This window comes from Python bivittatus, unplaced genomic scaffold, assembly GCF_059951505.1.
Source record: "Python bivittatus isolate LINGU-HERP-01145 unplaced genomic scaffold, Pbiv_v1 ctg000480_np1212, whole genome shotgun sequence".
Taxonomy (NCBI): Eukaryota; Metazoa; Chordata; class Lepidosauria; order Squamata; family Pythonidae; genus Python; species Python bivittatus.
The window spans coordinates 98,267,718-98,283,448 of NW_028277075.1; the positions used below are offsets into that span (position 1 = coordinate 98,267,718).

At 36.4% G+C, this 15,731-nt stretch overlaps 1 protein-coding gene across 3 annotated transcripts in view; it reads right to left on the minus strand.

The window, feature by feature from the left end:
• The window catches only part of PRPF40A (pre-mRNA processing factor 40A), a 42,600-nt gene that overhangs the window by 7,017 nt on the left and 19,852 nt on the right, over nt 1–15,731 (minus strand). For all 3 annotated transcript variants that reach the window (XM_088146562.1, XM_088146563.1, XM_088146564.1), the window contains 14 exons: nt 15,382–15,502; nt 13,614–13,638; nt 11,338–11,637; nt 8,931–9,039; nt 6,495–6,559; nt 6,226–6,390; nt 5,167–5,275; nt 4,574–4,724; nt 3,075–3,208; nt 2,570–2,684; nt 2,335–2,426; nt 2,043–2,159; nt 1,414–1,551; nt 607–702 (listed from right to left, as the gene is read on the minus strand). In XM_088146562.1, coding sequence (XP_088002688.1) covers nt 607–702; nt 1,414–1,551; nt 2,043–2,159; nt 2,335–2,426; nt 2,570–2,684; nt 3,075–3,208; nt 4,574–4,724; nt 5,167–5,275; nt 6,226–6,390; nt 6,495–6,559; nt 8,931–9,039; nt 11,338–11,637; nt 13,614–13,638; nt 15,382–15,502 — 1,737 coding nt within the window. The remainder of the gene's footprint in view (nt 1–606; nt 703–1,413; nt 1,552–2,042; nt 2,160–2,334; nt 2,427–2,569; nt 2,685–3,074; nt 3,209–4,573; nt 4,725–5,166; nt 5,276–6,225; nt 6,391–6,494; nt 6,560–8,930; nt 9,040–11,337; nt 11,638–13,613; nt 13,639–15,381; nt 15,503–15,731) is intronic.

The window sequence follows — 15,731 nt, forward strand, 5'->3', positions numbered from 1 at the left end:
ATTGTGCGTGACCAAGGACTGCCAAGAGCAGCTTCTAAGACAGTTGTGTGAGTGCAGATGAAAGATGCAGCTGTTTTAATTGCTGAAGAACAGATCCCCCAAATGCACTCTGAAGCATCTTTTTCGAAGAATTTGCACAACTCTAGTGCTCATGAAGACAACTATCAATCATCAGTAGTATGCTCATCCCTGTGACAAATTGTCATATATTCCTAGGGTTTAAAATGACTGTGATCTTTAGAGTTCACTGTTCGGTGCACGATAATGCTACTGTAAAAAAAATAAAGTATCACCAATGTGTAAGGGAAAAATCATGGATGAGAGTAAAGAGCAGGGGCGGGAAATTCCTAGAACATGTTCTACTGGTTTCCTGCCATCACTGAGCAGCCCCTTGGCTGAAGTTGGCAGGCCTATCTTTTTCTTCCCTTTATCTCCCCATTTCTCTGGACATGTATTGCAGCTGCCATATGAAGATCTTTCTCCTGTCCAGCAATTTCAGCTGTATCAACTAACTATAATACTCTTCACTGGTCATTAACCTGTTCTTTGAGAATTTATACAAATCTATTAGAAAATATTATGTTTAACTGGCATGTCAGATGTTACCTCCAGTAAATAAATGAAATCCTTAAATATTCGTTTTCTCTCTGATTCTAAAGTGATGTCTTCAAATGCTGGCTCTTTCACAAATCTCTCCCGAATCTATATCAAAAAGGAATTATATCAGAAATTCAAATTTATGAAGTAACACATCCCTAAAAAGAAAATATTTTGGATTTCAAAACATGTCACCAAAGAAATTGTTTATTAATCCACATTTCATAGGAATTGCACAGTTCATTTACATACATCCAGATCTTGTCTTTTGTCTTCCAGTGGAGCATTCATTATAGGGTAATCATTTAATTACCGCAGTTAGTGAGTTTATATTACTGTAATTGCATCTTAAACAAGGATTCATTGGTAAAAGTGGAAGCCGGTATTCTTCTGTATGATATTAATTTAGGTTAAGAATTTAGACAGCAATTCATAAGGTGGCATTAACTTTTCCCATCAGCAACAAAATTTTGTTTCCAGCAATAATAGCAGTAATAATATTATTATTCTATGAATTAATAATATTAAACCTAAGACTGTAAAAATCTTTATTTCATAAAGAAACGCCTGTCACCCTTTTTTATAAGAACTCTATTGGCATATCACCTCTCCATTCCATTATTGTTTCTCTGAACTGTTGCTTTAAAATACTTACATTACATTCCTTGATAATATTTCGATTATCATTCTTCTTACACTTTGGAAAAGATTTTGCTGCCGATTACACTACATTAAATTTCTTGAATAGTTGCAAAAAGTTCTTTAATTTTTGGAGTAAAAGAAAAAAAGAATCAAAATGCTGTGTGGCATACTTACATCTTCCCAAACTGCATCTAATTCAATGGGAGGTGTTGCTTGTTTTAACATGCTTTTAAAAGCAGACTCTTTTCGTTTCATTTTGCGAGCTTCTTCTTTCTCTCTCTCACGTTCACGGGCTTCTGCTTTTTCCAACAGCTACATCAAAGATTCAACGGACCATTAAATGAAAGGAACATTGCAGGAAAGGGGAAAAAAGAAGTAATGCAATGTTATTGCAAAGCACTTTTCTTATCATCTGCCACACATAGAAGCTGTTCAGATATACCTACAAAACTATGGCTTGGCATTGCAAGAATTAGATTAAATTCTGGTCTGCAGGTTTGTGTAAATTTTAATTTAGCTGTTCAGATGAAACAGGGACCACTGGCTGGCCTGGTCTTCCACTAAACTAGTATCTGAAAGGAAGCCTACTGATCTCTCAGCACTGAACTTTTAATGTCAAACCAAGATTTGGCATTGCCTAAATAGTTCACTGAATCCATACTTCATCACTGATTAACAATTTATACTTTTGATTCAACAATACTGATACCATATACTAACTAGAGACTTACACTTTTTAATAACACTGGACACATTTCATATCAAGTGGTGTTAACATGTATTGATTAAAAAAAAAAACTTACGCTATTAAAAGCCAGTTTGATATTCCCAGCATCTAATGTGGTAGCTCTTTTAGTTGAACTGATGACCGTTACAAAGTCTTCAAAAGGAGTAGTCACTTCAACTACAAATCCTTTATCCTGCAATAAAATGACTTTGATAATACTGGAAAATGTAGGGATCCCACAGAAACAAAAATTCATATTGCAATACTACTATTTGAAAAACTAGCTCCAGATTTCAAAACAAATGTAATAAATTTGAATCAGAAACACTGATTTCCTCCTAAGGATTTAAGAACTTATGTTACTTCACCTTTAAGATGTCTTTTATTATCTTTTTTTCATCGTGGTAGCGGGCTTTTAAATCTTCAACATAAAACTTGAAAAGATCAAGTGCTGTTGAACCTAAGGAAAGAAACTTATATGAGTCAAGAGCTCTCTTTAATCAAAGAGTTCCATTTCTTAGCAATGTAAGAACTGACCTATTAAAAATGTCCACACACATTATCCAAACATTACTTACTCCAAGCAAGAGAAGATACACTTACCAGGCTGACCAAGCATGTTAGTAAACCTAATATCAGAACTAATAGTTGGATATAACTCCATCCAGGATGACATTGAATGCAGCTGACCATGTTCATGCAACTCATCCAAAAATATCTGGAAAAAGTGGAAAATGGGGAATCTTGTAATAAAAAGTCTCAAATTAAAAAGCAGGCACTGTCCTTTTTACAATCCCAAAGAAGCATAAAGAACTTCTAATGTGAAAGGCAAGTCAGGGATTAAGGTAACAGTCAGAGTTGTAGGGCAAAGTTAGCCCTCCCCATGTACTAAAAATCTCTGCCCAATATCCTCTCCCCAGCTTTCCATAGAGTCAAAGGAGTGAAATCACTGAAATTTGCACAATGCTTAGAAATCACACAAGATTTGGAGAGATTAGTTTCTGCACCCAGAATCAGAACTGTTGGTGATTTTTCACCCAGCCAATACTTAAAATGGCTGAAAGCTCTTCAGTTGATACCAAGCAGAAGTTAGCATTTTCTCAGTAACCTGAAAAGATTCTCTATTTTTTCGCTGTCGTCGCCTTTCTCTGAGTAAGCCTTTCTGTTTCTCCTCTTCTTCCTCCTTTTCCAATGCTCTTATGTGTTCTTCAAAACAGATCAAGGCATCCTCCTTATCCATATCTAAAAAGGCAGCAATAGATTTTTATAAAATTAAATAATATGCCACTTAAAATACAAGTCCTTTTGGTTTGTGATCTTCCCCAAGCTTCAGACACATGCCCTTTTTCTTCCTCTTTCATGCCTGTAAATATTAAACAAGTCAGTGTTGTGTCACACTGAACAGGGTGCTAAACCATTGCAATATAGAGGTATGCAAAACTCTCTGACCCTGAAATTGATCATTTCAAGTGTCCCCAGAGCAGTCTAATTTTAAAATGGCACATGCATAATATTCAGCACAACCTGCTATAATATAAAACACAACCTTTTGAGTTTTGCTTCATGGACTTGAAAAGGTAGATGAGTGCAGCAGGATCTGCATCAAAACGTGGCATAATTCATTTTTATTGTTTCAGTGAAGTAAACCAGTTTGCCCAGAACAGCTACCTTAAAGGAAATTTCTTATTCAAACAAACAAACAAACAAACCAACGGTCACTACTGACACTTTACAAGCTGATTTCATGACACAGTAATTTTAGCAAAAAACCCACATCAGAAGCCATTTTAGCTGGAAAGCAGAGTTCAGAGGTATACAAAATAAAAATAGCTTTCAGCATTAAATTTGAGGACTGGATTTCTTAACCAACTGGCTTCAGGATTAAAAGTGAGATTCCAAAATTATAAACATGCAGTTTATTCCATAACCTCATCCATAACCCAACATGTTCCCAACCTACAGTTCTTTTTTAGGACGGTAATGAAAAAATAAAAATGGTTTTATTTCATACCATTATGAAGGCAAAAAATTGTATGACACAGGGATTCCAAAACTAAGTGGCAGTTTACTGAAAATGCCTACCTAGTTGTCTTATTCATATGCACTAATAATGTAGTTAAGGATTTATTCATGATTCCTCTCGGAAATTGGACATAAAGTATTTATTTCTATATTCACACTATGCTAATTATTTAATTCATAGCAAAATAATTTATTCCCTAATACAAATAAATGTGTCTATTCATGATCGCAAGTTTAAAACTGTATCTCTACGTGTGGGTTCCGGCTATATACCTCCAACCACAGAAGCAGTCTTTGCTGAAAGAGGCAGCTTCGGGAGGATAGGGAAATATTTACTCAGTTCTACGCAGACCCTACCACACTGTCCAAATACATTGCAGAGAGATCTCAACTCTTTGGAGAGGATTTTGAGGGTGTGACTGGAGATGGTGGTTGTAATGGAACCGTAAAGTTATTCTGCACTGGCAGAAGCCTGCTACCATGACTTTTGATTTGATTAACAGCTTTGTTAGATGAGTTGCTGCTGCCAACTAAACTTAAATTTTAATTTTTTGAAGAAAAATAAAATGAAGATGTTATCCTTACTCTGAAGTTCCTCATCTTCTGCAAATGTAGGATTGTCCATCAGATACTGCTGAGCCTCTGACCAAGTTGTAGAGTAAGTAACATTGGCCATATTGTCCAGAATGTTTTTTAATGCCTCCCAGTTCCTCTTCCTTAGCTGTTTGGCTTGTTCCTGAAAAAGACAGACATATAAAATGCAATTATGTTTTCCTAAAATTCAGCATTGCCCATTAATTGTTAAGACAGAAATGTACAAATGTTGAGCAACTGCACCAATTTATGTGTTTCTGCCTGAACTTTCAATTCTGTAAAAATCACTGTTTGCAAGGAAACGTGATAGTTGTCAATCCTAGCAAGAAACTACCTGGCTTTTTAATTTGACTCCTTTCTAGAAAAATCTAACACTACCACATCAAGTTTTCTCTTTATCCCTGTGTTAATAATTTACGAAATAAATTATTCTATCAGTGAAAAATTAGGAACATTAGGCATTCTTATAGCAACCACAAGAGAAATTTACACTCCAAATCTCAAATATATTGTGTTAAAATGTAGATTTTATTGTCTTGGAATGGAAGGCAGGAATTTTTTACCCTGGAAGGAAAACCAATTACCTTTTCTTTTTTTGACAGAAAAAATAGGACATCTTCATAAATTTCAAGGCGATCACGTTCGGAAATTGCATTCCAGACTTCCATCTCTCCAAACATTTGTTCAGCTTTTCTATATATAGGAATATGAAAATCATAAAAGTAATCTATTAAAAACATCTTCATTTGACTTCCACTCTCCCTTGATAGCTACCAGCATCTTATTCCCTCAATTACTTGTAGTATCTAAACTAACATTCTTTCTTCTTGATAAAAATAAAGAAGGAACCAAGGTGCAGTTAACACAGATCTGGAAAGTATTCTGAAGGCCAACTGCTGAAATTCATATTACTGTTCCTCCCCATTTTCTCTACCTCTAACTCAACCCTTCAGTTTCCCTGGCAACTTATCTGCCAATAGGCAAGCAATCCAAAGGGCATGCAGGTAGTCCTCGGGTTACGTCCATTCATTCAGCGACCATTCAAAGTTGTGATGGCACTGAAAAAAATGGATGTATGACTGCTCCTCAAAGTTCATGCCATCACAGTGCCCCTGTGGTTACATGATCAAAATTCGCCCCACCCTGCATTTACGACCACTCCTGCTGTCACCACCCCAACCTGCCTTAAGTTCCACAGTGCTGGATGGCCTCAAGCCCAAGCGCCACAGTAAGCCCTGCGCCGCATCAAACCCCACGCTCCCTAGCGCCCACCAATGGCACCTGCCCCTGGCCTGTAGCTGTATTTGCCTGGGACTCCTGCCTCTTCCCATGATGTGGTCATGTTAGGTCCTCACCTTACGCGGTCCTGGGGTTACGACAACAACCAGCACTGCTGGGATTTCGGTCACTAAGCGATGCGGTCATGTGACATTGTGCTTTACGACTGCATCACCTAGCGATACAAATCTCAGTCCCAATTGTCATTGTAAGACAAGGAGTACCTGTACTCTGTCATCCCAACTAGGCTACCTTACATATATATTGCAATCTGTGTGCAGGTGCAGAAGTCATAAAAGACAAGACCTCAGTCATGATACTAAGATTTTAGCATCAGACTGTTATTGTACATTAGATAATCTTACTTGTATCTGGTTGTTGATGTCATTTTTTCATGATTTTCAAGAAAACGTTGAAAAGACTCTTTTGCTTCTTTATATTTTAATCTTGCTTCTTCTTTTTCTTCTTTCTCTGTCTGGACTTTGTAAGCATTAAAGGCTTGCTTCTTCTCACTTAATTTTGCCAAAGCACTGCAAATTGAGGAAACACCAACCACAATTAGCCCTTTCATATCCAGCTTGTTGAAAAAAATAGTCATTTATACAATAAAACTTTTTAAATGATCTGGTGATACCTGTATCTTGGATCATTAATTATCATTTTCATAGCTTGTTCCCAAGAGGCATTAGATGGTACACGCTGTAAAAATATAAGATAAGTCACATAAGTTCTGGAACTAGCACTTTGTTTTCACAAATGAGGAACTGAAAAAGAACTGCTTTATCTTATGTAATTTGCTGGTATCTGAAGGAAATTTAGTTGCCTGGCTTGATATTTTACAATCAGGACAATTGATTTTTCCCCAATATAGTAAATTTCAATAGCGGTGACAAATATATAGTAGTGGTGGCAAACATCATGCACAACACACTTACAGTCAGGTCCAGAAATATTGGGACATCGACACAATTCTAACACCTTTGGCTCTATACACCACCACAATGGATTTGGAATGAAACAAACACAATGTGCTTTAACTGCAGACTGTCAGCTTTAATTTGAGGGTATGTACATCCAACTCAGGTGAACGGTGTAGGAATTACAACAGTTTGCATATGTGCCTCCCACTTGTTAAGGGACCGAAAGTAATGGGACAGAATAATAATCATACATCAAACTTTCCCTTTTTAATACTTGGTTGCAAATCCGTTGCAGTCAATCACAGCCTGAAGTCTGGAACGCACAGACATCACCAGACGCTGGGTTTCATCCCTGGTGATGCTCTGCCAGGCCTCTACTGCAACTGTCTTCAGTTCCTGCTTGTTCTTGGGGCATTTTCCCTTCAGTTTTGTCTTCAGCAAGTGAAATGCATGCTCAATGGGATTCAGGTCAGGTGACTGACTTGGCCATTGCATAACATTCCACTTCTGTCCCTTCAAAAACTCTTTGGTTGCTTTTGCAGTATGCTTTGGGTCACTGTCCATCTGTACTGTGAAGCGCCGTCCAATGAGTTCTGCAGCATTTGGCTGAATGTGACCAGATAATATTGCCCGAAACACTGCAGAATTCATCCTGCTGCTTTTCTCAGCAGTCACATCATCAATAAATACAAGAGAACCAGTTCCATTGGCAGCCATACATGCCCACGCCATGACACTACCACCACGCTTCACTGATGAGGTGGTATGCTTAGGATCATGAGCAGTTCCTTTCCTTCTCCATACTCTTCTCTTCCCATCACTCTGGTACAAGTTGATCTTGGCCTCATCTGTCCATAGGATGTTGTTCCAGAACTGTGAAGGCTTTTTTAGATGTCATTTGGCAAACTCTAATCTGGCCTTCCTGTTTTTGAGGCTCACCAATGGTTTACATCTTGTGGTGAACCCTCTGTATTCACTCTGGTGAGGTCTTCTTTTGATTGTTGACTTTGACACACATACACCTACCTCCTGGAGAGTGTTCTTGATCTGGCCAACTGTTGTGAAGGGTGTTTTCTTCACCAGGGAAAGGATTCTTCGGTCATCCACCACAGTTGTTTTCCGTTGTCTCCCGGGTCTTTTGGTGTTGCTGAGCTCACTGGTGCGTTCCTTCTTTTTGAGAATGTTCCAAACAGTTGTTTTGGCCACGCCTAATGTTCTTGCTATCTCTCTGATGGGTTTGTTTTGTTTCTTCAGCCTAATGATGGCTTGCTTCACTGATAGTGGCAGCTCTTTGGATCTCATCTTGGAAGTTGACAGCAACAGATTCCAAATGCAAATAGCACACTTGAAATGAACTCTGGGCCTTTTATCTGCACATTGTAATTGGGGTACTGAGGGGATATCACACACCTGGCCATGGAACAGCTGAGAAGCCAATTGTCCCATTACTTTTGGTCCCTTAACAAGTGGGAGGCACATATGCAAACTGTTGTAATTCCTACACCGTTCACCTGAGTTGGATGTACATACCCTCAAATTAAAGCTGAGTCTGCAGTTAAGGCACATTGTGTTTGTTTCATTCCAAATCCATTGTGGTGGTGTATAGAGCCAAAGATGTTAGAATTGTGTCGATGTCCCAATATTTCTGTACCTGACTGTATACCACTGTGGTGTCATAGCATCCTTCTCATATCATTTCTAGAAAAGGCAAGTTAAGTCCAAGAATACTTTTGCCCAATTCCTGTATTTAAAGGTATTAACCTAACACTCAGAAATCATTATCTTTTTAATTCAGCAGTTATGTTTCAGCACTCACCAAGCATGAAGTCACAATGAATAAGCAGAATATTCAAAATTTTATGCACACCTAACTCCTCCTTCCCTACCCCACTGAATACTCTGGAAACATACAACTGTCTCGCCTACAAGCTGATAACATATGTCTACATTAAAAAACTTTCCTCCCATGGATTTTTATAGGATAGTTAGCATGACAGCTTTTAAAATCCATTCTGTTTAGAGATTAGTTTTTAATATTTACTTTTGCATAAATGTTCTTCAAGTTCCTTACAAAAATCAGCAACTCTCCTAATCAACTATTACATTGGTAATTCTTGAAATTTAAAGAATAGTTGACTCAGTATAAAAACCTTTTCTTTCAATAGTTCTTTAAATGCTTGCTTGGCCTCTTCTTTTGTATTCCAAGTATAGGTTTTTTTAACCGGCTGGGCTTCCTCTTCTTCTTTTTTGGGTACAACGCTATAGATTAAAAAAAAAAAAAAAGTTGGTTATTTTGACAAGTAGCAGCTCTAATTAAATGGAATATCTCCTCAGGCAGTAATCATAAATATTAGGCTGATGCCTTTCCAAAAGTAACAGAATAGGCAGCAAGGTCCCAGCTAACCAACTCTGGGTTGGTTCCCAAGTACATTAACAGTCAGCTGATGCCCAACATTCACTTAGACAAATGGGACTGATACCCTATCTCCTGTACAGTTAACACTCTCAGGGCTGAGGGCCTCAACCTGCTGTCAATGAATTAAGCTGTGTATTTATGAATAGGTTTAAAGAAATACTCTTCACAAACAAAATCTATTTACTGATAATATATACCCAGTATGACAAAGTAATTTCAGTTCTGATAATACTCAGCTTTTTATCTGATAAATGATCATAGAGCTATGCTTGTTTTACTGAAAGCAACAAAAAGTTAAAGTTGACATTGACTTGCTTCTCTAACTCCAGGAATTCAAGACAGCATACATGGGGATCTTCTTTCATTTTATCCCAACAACAACACTATAGGGTACGTTGGACTGAGAGTAAGTATTTGGCCTAAAGCCACCCTAAGAGAAGTTGGAACTGAACCTGAGGCTTCCCACTACCTTAACCACTATACACTCCTTCCCTTTTTGATGCAGAAAAGATAGAGGTCTGTTTCAGCAAATGTGTTTGAGTAATTCTGTGAAGACAACAGGGTCATGGACTTAAATTTTTTGAAAAGAAGGTTCAAATGCACCATTACAAAGAATACAGATACATAATCTGAGGCTCAAGAGCCACACAGAGCCTATGAAAATCCTGACAGGCTCTTCAAATGTCCTCATTATAAAAATGGTAAATATTAATATGACACAAGAAAAAAGTATTAAATACATGGGGAATAATCTTTACTCACCTTAATTACCTTAATTTTAACTAATTTTAAGCTCCTGACTTAGCTTAGTAGCACATGGACAAGGCCACACTTGATTTTTGAACTGCATGTGAGAAGATATACCCCCAAAACTAAGTTGAGCCAGGGTTAAAAAAATGTGGCTGATTTGTCTAAAAATTTAAAATGCTAAATTTAATCAAATGCACTGATCCTAATTCAGATCTCTTTTGCTGTTATTCAAAAAAACAAAAACAAAAAAAACAAAAACCCAACTGGATAGCTTTAATCATTTTTAAAGCCATGAATAATATAGCATAGATTCTGCTCTGTTTTCTATCAAAAACTTTTAGTATATTAATGATAAATATGCAATCTAGTCCTAATGAAGAAATTTATATTCTAACTCTGTCAGTTTCTGCAAAAAGGGGTAGCAACTCTGATGAACACTGTTTTCTCAATCCTTAAAATAGGCCAGAAAACTGTGACCAGTCATGCAACCTACAAGCATCCCTTCTGCATCTCCCAGCTTCAGGAGCTATGCAACAGCAGAAGACGCATCTCTTCTGCAAAACTTTCTCAGAGCAGGCAAAACCAAAACGTTCAGCCTGTTTTGTGATCAAGTAGGATTTTAACGGCAAAATAGATGCCCCTTAACGTGGGTGCCTTTAAGAAAGTTAGGGTATCCCTTAAGCCCATCCTCCAAAATCAGTCCCCCTTTGAGTTTTGGCTCCTCCCATTTTTGGAATATAATTCTCAGTGTTATACAAAGCCCAATGTGGCCTCTGAGCCAACACAAGTTACATTTTCCTACTCTGAAGAACTCATTATTCAAAAGAACTAATCCTTTAATTCACTATAAACTACCTTTCCTGGTCAGTTCTTCAGACTACAGCAAAATGAACATGGCCAGCAACTTGCTCTCTTTTCACTGGATGTACCTGTCATGCAGTCTCTCAGAAATGAAATGAAGTTCGGGACATAAATTGCAATATAAAGGAACACCATATATAACACCAAGAGTTGGAAAAAGATTCCAGGTTTTGCAAGAAGGCTCTCTAGCAGGAAAGATAAGTGAAAGACATCCTGGAAACTTTCACCATCTTCCTTTTCTCTGCTAAAGGGAATGGAAAAGAAATTAAAAGACAACCTATTTCCAACATCTCTTTAACTAAGCCTCCATTGTGGCTCTCTTTCCTTACTGCACAATTTAAGGTGACAAGGCACTAGAAAGGTACTAGTGTATAAGTTAATAAAAACTAAAAAAAAAAAAAGTACTTTCTTGTGTTTTCTTCTCCCTTTTTAAAAACAAAAACAAACAAAAAAACCTGTTTTCCTCCCAAACTATGAAAGATTCTCTTGAAATATAATAGCAGATGAGGTCATTAAGAACAATTACTTACTCTGACGATTCTTGCTTTGGAGTTTCTTCCACAGAGTTTGTGACAACTTCTGCACTCTGTTCTTGAACAACAGAAGGAGCTGTTGGCTGTATCTGCTCATCTGTTGAAGGAGTTACTCTGTTGTCATTTTCTATAACAGGAGCAACAGCAGAAGGTTCTGTTTCTGGAGCTGATGCAACAGCAGGAGCAGCAGGGGCTGATGGTACAGGTACTGGAGTTTCAGGGACACTGGCAGCAGCATTTGGAACCCCTGGTGCAACCGCAGCAGATGAAACTGGAACAGATTCTTCTGATTTACCACTACATAAATAGAAATCAATTTTGTACTAAAAATCCTGCCAATTTCACAAAGAGCATATTTTCAAATGTGTGTCTATAAATGCCTTTTCCCCGTGAAAAGTTGGATTTATAACTGATTTGCAAGACATGGATTACATCAGCCTTTAACTTTCTGCATCTCCTGCAGAGTCTGCAAGCCACAGCGTTTGACAGCACGAATGCCTTAAAAATTTCTACTAAAAGCCTAATGAACTCCAAGCTGATACAGAATCCTTCTTATCAGCAGTTCTATTACATATGGTTCCAGGTATCTGCAGTTGTAAATAGAATTCAAATCCTGGACACTTAATTTAGTAAACATGGCTATTAATTGTTAATAGATCTGTCAATTAATATACTTCTCAACATTTCAAAAGCCATTTAAACCATTAATCAGAATTATATTCTGTGCAAATAATGACTTACTAATAAATTAATTACACATGATATAAAAATGTGCTTTTATTATTCCTAACCTCCTGCTCATCAATTTCATTGGGTAAACTTAAAGTTACTCATTAAGACACAGGGCAAAGTCCTTCTATACATTCTATACCATTCAAACTTACAACTGCAAGCACCTTCCTTCCAAATCACAAAAATAAGTTGCTAATATATATTATTTTGTGCATACTTAATTAAATGATTTCTAAATCAAAATTTATATAGGTTGACATTCCGTTATCAATCAAGGTTTTCCTTGCAGCCTCAATACTAAGGTTTTTTGGCAGGAGTGACACTGTTTTGGCTTACATACAAATTCAATTTAAGGACAGACCTTGGGAACGGAAATTGTTCTTAAACTGGGGATATACCCATGTATATCTCACAACTCAAACTTCAAGAAACCTGTTTTCTAAATAAAAAATAAAAAACCCTTAAGGAACACATTAATAGCAAGTACTTCAGATTGTGACTACTAACTTCCTGAAAATTAAAAGGTCACAATACTGCAATTTGCTATCAACATGTACTCATTTTAACGGATTTTACAGATTATGCTAAATCATTTGCTAGGGAAACGTCAATTAGTTCCTTAGAAATGTTCACTTATTCAAAAAGGATATCCAGGAGCACCCATGCTTTGCTTATATCACAGTTAAGGAACAATTAATTCAGCATGCTGAGAAGCTTAAATTGGTGTAAATAGAGCAGCTGGGCTGCTAACTAATAATGATACAATACTAGTGTCATTTCAACCCCATTAAAAGATTGTCAATTGTTTCCTGAAAATAATTCAAAATGCTGGTTTCAGTCTTGCTGCCATATATAACTTAGAGCCTGACTAGGAGAGGGATCAGCTATCCAAAACCCTTTGGGCTTTCAGTTCAACAGGAAAGGCCCTTTTAAAGATGTCTACTTTGTCAAAGGAGCCTACTGAAAGTACTTTCTCCAAGATTGTATATAACCTCTACCCTTTCTGCTTGCAAACAAGCTTTTAAATACGAATTAATCATTTTTATCACTTTTGTCTGCATTTTAGTTTATTGGCTTTTTTTTTTTCAATCTCAGCTGCCAATTGTCTATTTATTTTGTACTGTTAGCCACCCAGTCACTTCCTTGAAATGTGTAGCCCTATGAATTGAATGAATATATAAAGGGTAGTATAATTATAATAACAATCATCATAATCTGTACATAAAAATATAAACAAATTTCTAAGAGAAAAATAAAGCATACTTTAATGATTAAATATGCTCTATTTGCATCAATTTCATATATTATTTATATATTTATAACATCACAATACTCAAGTTCATCATCTGTATTTTAGAATGGTTTGTGTATATCTATTCATTTATTTATTAAATTTAGAGGCCACCCTGCTCCAGATGAGTCTGGGTGGCTTAATTACAAAACAAAAGATAATAAAGGCAGAAAGAAAATCAGGAACTCCTCCCCTGGAATATCCAGAAGTACAAACAGAACACCTTCAAGAAAAGTATTTGTAAACATACCTGCTTTCTTCTGCTTTAATCATTGCTGTAAAAAAAGAAAACAAAAGAAGTTATCCACTCAAGATCAATAAGATTATATATTTAAGGTATTGTACATCATTTTAGAGACCAATCCTAAAATGCTTTGCATGTGAAAAATCATATATGAGAATTTAGTTTAAGTGAAAATGGTATAGCCTACATGTCAAAAGTATTTCATGAATGAATAACTTTATTTCAGGCCACAGACCCACAAAATGCAGTTTCAAAAATACACAGACTTCAGACTTCCAGGGGAGGTATGGCAAACTGAAGATGCCACTGCAAAAGTGGAGCTGATGAGCACGGCAAAGAGCAAGGAACCAACGAGTAGACCAGTGTCTTGGAACCTCTCTGGGATAAGGAGAGGACTGGAGATTGCCCACATGTTCTCCAGACAGCTGCTCCTCAGAAGGAGACTGCAGGACAGTAGTTTTCCATGCGTTTGATCGCTGGGAGACAAAGGGATTACACACCTTGCTTGCAACCATGGTAGAGCCTTATAAAGGACACTAAGTTTGCAAGCCTCACTTTCTAATCACTTTCAGCAATTGCCTATTAATATATTAAAGCTATTAGAAACCTTGGAACAACAAATTTGAAAAGTCATTGGGTGAGTTTATCTTCAACTCTGAACAAAATAAAAATTAATTATAACCTTAAGAACTTAACAAATTTGAAATAAACAGCAAAAAGCCAAATAAGATTTTGATCTAAGAAAGGTATAAATGTATTAATGGTTCAGATAAATTTGGAATATTGACTTTCACTATAAGATTTGGAATTAACTATAAAAAAATAAATAGCTTCTTGTGGGAAACAGACTTATTTTGGCTATCCTGGCTATTGTAAATCATAACAAAGAATAAATTACTTTATGATTTTAGAAACTAGACACTAAAGGGGACTACAGATTCTAAGCAGAAGAAAAAAAATATACAAGCCTGTTCTTGATGTCAGTTAATATTGGGACTTAGAAAATGACACAAACTGCTATGGCATCGGAAATATTAAAGGAGATCTTTGAAGAATGGAGCCAGAAATTAGTAACTACAATATCAACACTGTTAGTGTATCCATCGAAGCAGACATCATTACTATGTCCAAAAGATGTTAATAAAGAAATGACAGATGTGGAACAAATTTTATCTGACAAGACAGAGAAAGTACTGAAAATAGAACTACAAATGACAGGCCAAGAGAATGATTTGGAAAAGGATGCTTTACTGGATATACAAAAGAGACTTGCTGAAGTTTTAAAAATTAAAAGGGAAATACAAATGATAAACCAAGAGAATGACCTGGAAAATGTTTTCTTATTGGATCTACAGAAGAGAATTTATCCCTCTTTTATATTTAAAAATTATATTTAAAAAATACACAGACTTCTTGGATCTTTTCATATGAACACTGATTTGTGAGCAGGAGACTATAATTCAGTAGTAATTTTGGAACATAAAATTCCTGCCAGTTCCAGTCCCAGCTATTTAAAACAAATACTGCCTAAGAACTGCTGTCAGTGCAATAACATTCTGAGAACAGCTACTGGTTCTGTAGTTACTGAGGGTGACTGTGTCCTTTTCTCTCTTGTCAATGATAATTTATCCAACTGCTCCTCTAGTTAAAACATTTATAATAGTTTAGATTATTTTATTATATGGTCTGAATTTCCTACCTTCACTAACTGGGATTGCTGCTGTTACCTATGAAGCAGCCCATAAAAGGACAGAGAAAACTTTATGACAATTACCTTCAAGATCTTCAAGTTCTTTGGGTTTTGCCCAGCGTGACTCCTTTGTTTGAGAGTTGTAATAATAAGGCTTTCCAGAATCAGATTTATATTCTTTCCATGGGCATTTTGACAACAATTGCTAAGGAAGGGGGGAAAAAAACCACAATATTTGAAACCATTCTATAATACAGAACTGAACGCAGTAAAATGCTATCAAAATCTTTGGTTGGAGATGCAAAATTGCCATTAGAAACAAAGATACTAATTACATATAATTCCTTTCATGGAATAAAACTCTTTGGGCATCTTCTGCCTAGCGCAGCATTTACATGAAATGTATATGAAGACTAGGGTACTAGAGTAAAATT